This window comes from Penaeus vannamei, chromosome 11 (assembly GCF_042767895.1).
Source record: "Penaeus vannamei isolate JL-2024 chromosome 11, ASM4276789v1, whole genome shotgun sequence".
NCBI lineage: Eukaryota > Metazoa > Arthropoda > Malacostraca > Decapoda > Penaeidae > Penaeus > Penaeus vannamei.
This window is the reverse complement of record NC_091559.1, coordinates 27,103,952-27,111,451: the sequence shown is the minus strand read 5'-3', so window position 1 is coordinate 27,111,451 and position 7,500 is coordinate 27,103,952. Positions and strand designations below refer to the sequence as shown.

Below are 7,500 nucleotides of genomic sequence, written 5' to 3'. Positions count from 1 at the left end.
ATAACAAGGTAAATTACATGGTAAAATATCTTTAAACATTATCTTAAAAGACAATAATGACGGCAACGTTAAGAATCTGCCGTATACAAAGCGGAGTCTCCTGGTAAGGAAGTTTTTTGGTTCATAAAGCCTTGGTTATAGATCCCCAGAATGGTTAATAGTCAAAGCAAATAAATGTGGCAGACAGATGTCACACAGCTCTATGATAAAGTATTGTGGTGAAAAGGGAAAAATAGTTAATAATTAAGATAAAATACATTATATGTGAGAGTGAAAGAGAAAAGAGAAAAGAGAAAAGAGAAAAGAGAAAAAAGAGAAGAGAGAAAAGAGAAAAGAGAAGAAAGAGAGAGAGAGAGAGAGAGAGTGAGAGAGAGAGAGTGAGAGAGAGAGAGAGAAAGAGAGAGAGAGAGAGAGAGAGAGAGAGAGAGAGAGGAGAGAGAGAGAGAGAGAGAGAGAGAGAGAGAGAGAGAGAGAGAGAGAGAGAGAGTGAGAGAGAGAGAGAGAGAGAGAGAGAGAAGAGAGAGAGAGAGAGAGAGAGAGAGAGAGAGAGAGAGAGAGAGAGAGAGAGAGAGAGAGAGAGAAGAGAGAGAGAGAGAGAGAGAGAGAGAGAGAGGGAGAGAGAGAGAGAAGAGAGGAGAGGGAGAGAGAGAGAGAGAGAGAGAGAGAGAGAGAGAGAGAGAGAGAAGAGAGGAGAGAGGAGGGAGAGAGAGAGGGAGAGAGGGAGAGAGGGAGAGAGAGAGAGAGAGAGAGAGAGAGGGAGAGGGAGGGAGAGAGGGAGAGGGAAAGGGAGAGAAGGAGGGAAAGGGAGAGGTAGAGAGGGAAGGAGAGGGAGAGGGAGAGAGAGAGGAGAGGAGAGAGAGAGAGAGAGAGAGAGAGAGAGAGAGAGACAGAGAGAGAGAGAGAGAGAGAGAGAGAGAGAGAGAGAGAATGGGGGCGAGTGAGTGAGTGAGATCGTACTTTCATACTCGTATTCATAATGATACACTGTACATGTACTTTTCCTTTAATAACAAAAATTCACATCACAATTTAGTACAATTATTTTTAACCATCTTTAGTATTCAAAAACAACTTATTTATTACAACTATTTCAGGTGGATATATCACATTGGTTTATGTTTCCCTACTGCTCAATTCATGCAACATCAACTAAGAAATACATCCGTGATTCAATAAAGTTATAGAAAGAGCTCAGAAATCCGACACAGCAAATACTACAGATTTCCCTAATGTTCATCACATTATAGCATATGCTTTGATACTTAAGGAAAAGCATCCAATTGCTTTAGTATGGCAACATTCTTCATGTTTAGTTTTATTTTTTTTTAATACTTGAAATGCATAATGGGCTTTTAATATAGCAAAATCAGTACTAGTGATAATACTGTCTCTGTACATCTTGGCTATTTAATTAATAGAGGTACACTAAAATATACTCTTCTACTTTACAAAATATAATAAAGTTTAAACAATTTGATGATTGACATTGTAAACTTCCCACTCTGAGTCATATTACCTAACAACAGTTACCTATGATGCCCTCTTTCTGGTCTGGTCTGGTCTGGTTCTCTATTTTTATTTTTCTCTACTGCTTCTTTATTTTCATTTTATTTGCTTCTCCTCTATTTTTATTTTTCTCTGTCTCATCTCGTCTCGTCTCGTCTCGTCTCGTCTCTCTTTTCTTCTCTTCTCTTGCTTACTCTACTCTACTCTACTCTCTGTTGTTGCTGTTAGAGAGATATCAAGTAACTCCATCTAATACTAAATTCCGACAAATCTCATTTATAGATGCCTGATGGCTTTAAACCTGCCCATCTCAATAGTGCTGCCAACAATACTCATCTAATGGTGTTACAGAGCTTCCAGATGGCATGGTAAACACATTTACACATACATACATTTTTTATCCATTCCAAATAACATACAACAGCACAAAAATATAATATATTACACTATATCAGTGTTATCAAATGCACATTTGGTTTACACTTCATTATTAACAAAGATACTTGCTTATATGTCTGAAAAGCTTTATGGCCAAGCATGGTGGGACAATGTACAGTAAGGGTGATGGGCTTCCTTGCTGTACTAGTAGCAGGAACTTGTAAAGACATCAAGAACTCCTAAGAATATAACTACTCTGTGGGGAGTAGAAGAATATAACTACAGAGTATACAAGTGACCATAGATAGTGCTCTTAGCATTAACAGGGTTGACCTTTTAATGGTAAAGAAAACTGGCAAAATACTAAAGGAAAGTGAAATTCTACAACAGGAGAGTTTTTTGTTATCCAGTATTCAAGTTCAATTTTCTATAAATATAAATACAACCAATATATATCATGAATAAAACTGTCATGGATGGCAATGAAGGATTAGAGGAGGAAAAGAATTAGAAGAGGAGGAGGAGAGTTAGAGGAGTAGGAGGAGGATTAGAGGTGGAGGAGGAAGATTAGAGGTGGAGGAGGAGGATTAGAGGTGGAGGAGGAGGATTAGAGGTGGAGGAGGAGGATTAGAGGAGCAGGAGGTTTAGAAGTGTGAAAGGAAGAAGAGGAGGATTATACAAGGAGGAGGAGGATTACAAGAAGGTGAAAAACAAGAGAAAGAAGAAAAAGAAATGAAAAGAAAAAGGATAACAAGATATGATGAGGAAAAGGGTTAGGAAGGAAAATACAAAGCTGAAGGAGAAAGAAAAGAACAATCATGAACATTGCTAATCTTCCTATCACAGGATAATGTGAAGAAAGGGAAGGCAATCTGATATACCTTTCTTCTGCATGAAAGACTGATTACACATCCAACACTAATTCCAAAATTGTAAGCTATTGCTAACTCTTTCACACATCACAACAAAGATTTGTCACTTAACCTGCTGGATCTGGGTAACATGGAAATCTCTTCATGAAAAAATTTGGGCAAGGGGCACATGACTGGAATGTCTTGTCATGGAAAAAATTACGCCATGGGGCAGGTGACAGGAACATCTCATCATGGTAATATGTTGTTGCGTGTCAGTGGAAGGGGAAGTCTCATCATGAGCACACAAAGCAACTGGAATGCAATATAGTCAGTAGGTCTTCTGGATGGGTCTTGTTTGTGAGCTCCTGCAGGATTTCCAGCAGTCCATGAGGATAGAATTCACCTGCCATCAACTATGCCTGGGAGAGGGCCGTCTCCTGAGAGGACACTGTATCCATATGCAGGAACCTATTCTTGCCTATTACAGTGGTATAGGGTACAATATGGAAAATCTAATAATACAAAAATATTTAAAAATAACGCAATGCTTGTTGTTACTGTTATTGCACAGAGTGTAAACTACCTGGATAGATAATATGGAATCTGCTTATTGAAAACAAAACAGTCTATCATCATCATGATATAGCATAACAAATGACAAATATAGACCTCAAAATATGGCAACACAGTTAAAGCTATTACAAAGTGAAGGCAAGGAGTCTTGATACCATGGATGTCAACAAGTTACAATCAGGAGACTCACCACTCAAGTAAGCCTGGATTTTGGGCCACATGCATGCCACGAGGCACCCGGATCCAGCAGGTTAATTACTTATCTATGTTTAATTTTCAGCACCAGCAGGATGATAGCTCACTTTGATTTTATATTAAAACCTCATTAAAACTGAGTAAAAATGCATACACATGTCTTAAGTGCCATGAACGGCTAGTTCTTCCAAGCAATTGTCATGATAGTGTGTGCATCCACATACATGTCAAACTGTCCCAGCATCTTGTCTTTAATCCTCATTTGGACTTCACTGTGATATCTGGAAAATGTGAGATTGATTTTAATGTTATATCATAAAAAATGCCAAAAAGGCATGGGCCTGAAAAATTACAAAACTATATGTGAAATGAGGCACAACTGTAATAAGAAAAAAATACTAAATCTAACATATCTATTTCATATTTTCATGTGCTGCATTCATGTTCTGTAAACTCCTATTAAGGAACTTATACAATAGCTATCTTGATAAATCAGTATACAGATAATCTGAAAAGTTTTTATTATTGTTGTTATTATTATTATTATCATTACTATTCCACAACCTATTATCCCATGTAGGACTTAGGCCTCTCCCAATTTATCATTGGGAGGTTGTTTGGCAGAAGCACCCTTCCCTGACTTGAGCGCCTTCTCTAATCAATCATGGTTCAGCACGGTATCACTTGAACCATGGCAGTGAATTCCCCTGGGAAGTGTTTGACTTCATAGGCAGTATAACAAAATTTAATCAAATCTAAATGCTACATACTCTCTAGCTATGACAACCATTTACTTACTATAAATCATGATAGAATAACATTGTACAAGTACAAACCAAGTTCACTGTAAAATATTAAAAAAAGGTGTGAATGCAAACATAACATCTCAATGTAAGTCATGTACCTGAGGAATACATCAGTTACATTTAGTGCTTTGTGACGTTATTTATTTCTATCAATCTGTTTTGACAAATTTTGCCCAAATAATATCTTGATACCCTTACTGGAGCAGTTCACCTCAACATAAAACGAAAACTTAAAACTATACCAACATGTCTCCAAAATAATTCCCTCTGTTATGACTCACCGATTAACAATGAAAAGCACTATGGTGTTGTCTGGCTGAGCAAAGGCTACACGATACACAGGAAGGGATACAGAGTCAGTGAGCATTGTGGCTCTCAGGTCGATTCGACGGCTACCTTCTGGCAGAGCCTTTGTGAAATGGGCCAGTGCATAATACATTGGTTGTTTGTAGAATTCCTTGTGTGGCTGATGAATGAAAAGAATATAAAATGATCATTACTAGATCTAAATATCAAAAATTTATATAAAATTGGCTTACAATCCTGTAAAATATTCATTAAAATCTTATAAACACTAAAAATCTGAAAGAAAATAGAACTTACAGCATTGACAATAATGGGTGAGTCAACATTATTTTTCGCCCAGTTAGGCCCTCCCTTGACATCCAGAGCCAAGTTCCAGTCAGTCCAGCCTGATACCCAATGCTGGAGGTTCTGTTGCCATTGGATAAGTCCAATAAAATACATGAGCATCAATTTTTTTCTAACCTCCTATCTAAATCAGTAGGGAAGTGTCTTATTCCAAGGAATATGTAAAAAGTCATCACAAAAAAATAATAATAATAATAATAATAAACCTCAATACTTTTTCAACCAGATTTTAAAATTCATTATCTTAAACATACCTCAATGATGTCTGATGCATAGTCCTCTGCCCGCACCCATGACCCTAAAACAACTTTAAGTGGCTGCCATGGCCACTGACCTGCAATGTTCAGAGCACTTATGGCCGATTTTACAAATGAGGGACTTAAATGGTGCTCCTTCTTAAGTTAATTTCTATTATAAAATTGTGTTCTCTCTAAACTATTTCCGTATTTTTATTATTTTCATATCTGTTAAACTATATATGTATATATTCTACCAAGCAATTTTAACTCAGTGAATTAATCAATATATGCTTCTAATTCCTCTCAGAACAGTTCTATGACAATTTTCTATGAATACTAAGAGGAGAGTTTTTTATTTGATAAAGATATTAATTATTTATCGATCTGGTAATACCTAATATCTGATATTTCATATGTACTCTAAGGTACACAAGTCAAAGTGAAAACAAACCAGTCTTCAAACTAATTTCATCTTTACTCAGTGAAAAAAAATAAATATAAATAAACTAAATCATCAATACTATTTATCTATTTCACAAAAAAATAATAGTTAAAATTCAAAACAATATCAGTATAGAAAAACAGATTTCAATTCATTACCTGTACAAGCCTCTGTATAGAGCATAAACAAGTCAGGATATCGTTCATGCGTGAGATCAAGTGCCAAGGCTGGAGTTACGAAATCTAAGTACCAATGGATGCCAACACCAGAGACATAGGACTGTGCCTCTTTATTAGCCATTACCTGAAACAATACTTTCTTACTAATGCTATATTACACTATTTTATATGTAACATACAAAAATTAACATTTAACATCATCATCTTCCTGTGAGCAAAGGGTAACAATATAAAAAAAATTAGTAAAATCCAATAAAGAGGACATTATCGCTCACATCTTCTACCCACTTGGGTAACAGCAGTCGGTTGTCATCCATTATCATGATCTTGACAGAGGATAAACTGTGGTTCTTCAGGGCTGGGCCAAGATGTTTTCCTATCCATTCTGCCTGTTACACAAAAGAGATATAAACTCAAGATAAAATTTCATACATCACTCAAGTGTTGATTTATTCTTCCTATCAGCTGCAGACTGTAAGAGCTTCATCATTTCATTTGGATCATTCTTCTTACATTGCTTCATAAAAAACTATATGCTGCACATGATTTATACACAAACTTTATCATATATTAGTAAACTAAGTTCTGATGCAAATACCTTTTAGAAATACTTCCAATAATAAAAGGAAAAAATGTATTTGATACCTTTACCCCACAACTAACAAATGGATAAACCAATATTCACTTAATAGAAAAATGTAGAAAAAATTATGAATGATAATGAATATCTTCACAGTCCAAGAGATGTATGTGATCAGTTTTGAATAAATCTTCATCAGAAATGCATGTATTTGTAATCAGTATTGAATACATTTTCATCACAAAGACATGTATTTCTGACAATGATACATATCTTGCATTTATTCACTCTCATTCACATCTTTTTCTACATTTCTCATAATGAATACTGTTCATATCATAGAGTTATTAGGCATTTGTCCATAACATACGCACCTGATCCTGTGGGGACCAACCAACAGCATTGAACTGGAAATTCTTGACAAGGCCATCAGTTGGTTCATTCTGAGTAGTCAGACCCCAGAAACTGATGTTATGTTTTGCATAACTCTCCAGAAATCTGAAAATTATATTTAGTATGTGATATTGCAAAACATCATATTTTTGTGACATGTACCAACAAAGGTAAATTAGGTGTTTTGGAGCCATTTTCCTAGAGGATCAATAATCGTTAAATTTATAAATATAGAACAACTTCAAAGAACTAACAGTAATTCCTATCTCAGAATGTATATCATACATGCAATATATCCAGAGATGTGACATACTCTACGCTTGAAGTGAAATTACTATGCAGGCACAATATGGAGTATTGTCCGTGAAATGTGGTATTCAACACATTTCAGAATTCCTATCTCTTTGACAAGGTACTATTCCACCATACTACATCATCAAGCAGATAATTATGTCCATAATAATCATTACAGAATTTCACAATGTTTGGCTTTGGTTCTTACCTGCTCTTTAAGGTCCAGTCACACTAGCACTATTTCTGTCAGTTTTGCATATCTATATGAGTTTTCCATATGTAAAATGGACTGACCTATCACACTACCAAGCCAGCAAACAGTAAACATAGCGCCACCCGAGTTCCATATGCATGCAATACATGTAAAAAGCCTCTAATTCACACAGAAACTTTCAGAAAGAAGACTTGTG

The 7,500-nt window shown here is 35.8% G+C and overlaps 1 protein-coding gene across 1 annotated transcript in view; it reads right to left on the bottom strand.

Annotated features, from left to right (window-relative positions):
- Positions 1 to 989: 989 nt before the first annotated feature.
- The window catches only part of LOC113822651 (lysosomal acid glucosylceramidase), a 15,410-nt gene continuing 8,899 nt past the window's right edge, over positions 990 to 7,500 (bottom strand). The window contains exons 6-12 of the mRNA XM_027375183.2: positions 6,778 to 6,901; positions 6,099 to 6,212; positions 5,803 to 5,947; positions 5,218 to 5,297; positions 4,916 to 5,026; positions 4,594 to 4,778; positions 990 to 3,787 (exon numbers count right to left, since the gene is read on the bottom strand). Coding sequence (XP_027230984.1) covers positions 3,685 to 3,787; positions 4,594 to 4,778; positions 4,916 to 5,026; positions 5,218 to 5,297; positions 5,803 to 5,947; positions 6,099 to 6,212; positions 6,778 to 6,901 — 862 coding nt within the window. The 3' untranslated portion in view covers positions 990 to 3,684. The remainder of the gene's footprint in view (positions 3,788 to 4,593; positions 4,779 to 4,915; positions 5,027 to 5,217; positions 5,298 to 5,802; positions 5,948 to 6,098; positions 6,213 to 6,777; positions 6,902 to 7,500) is intronic.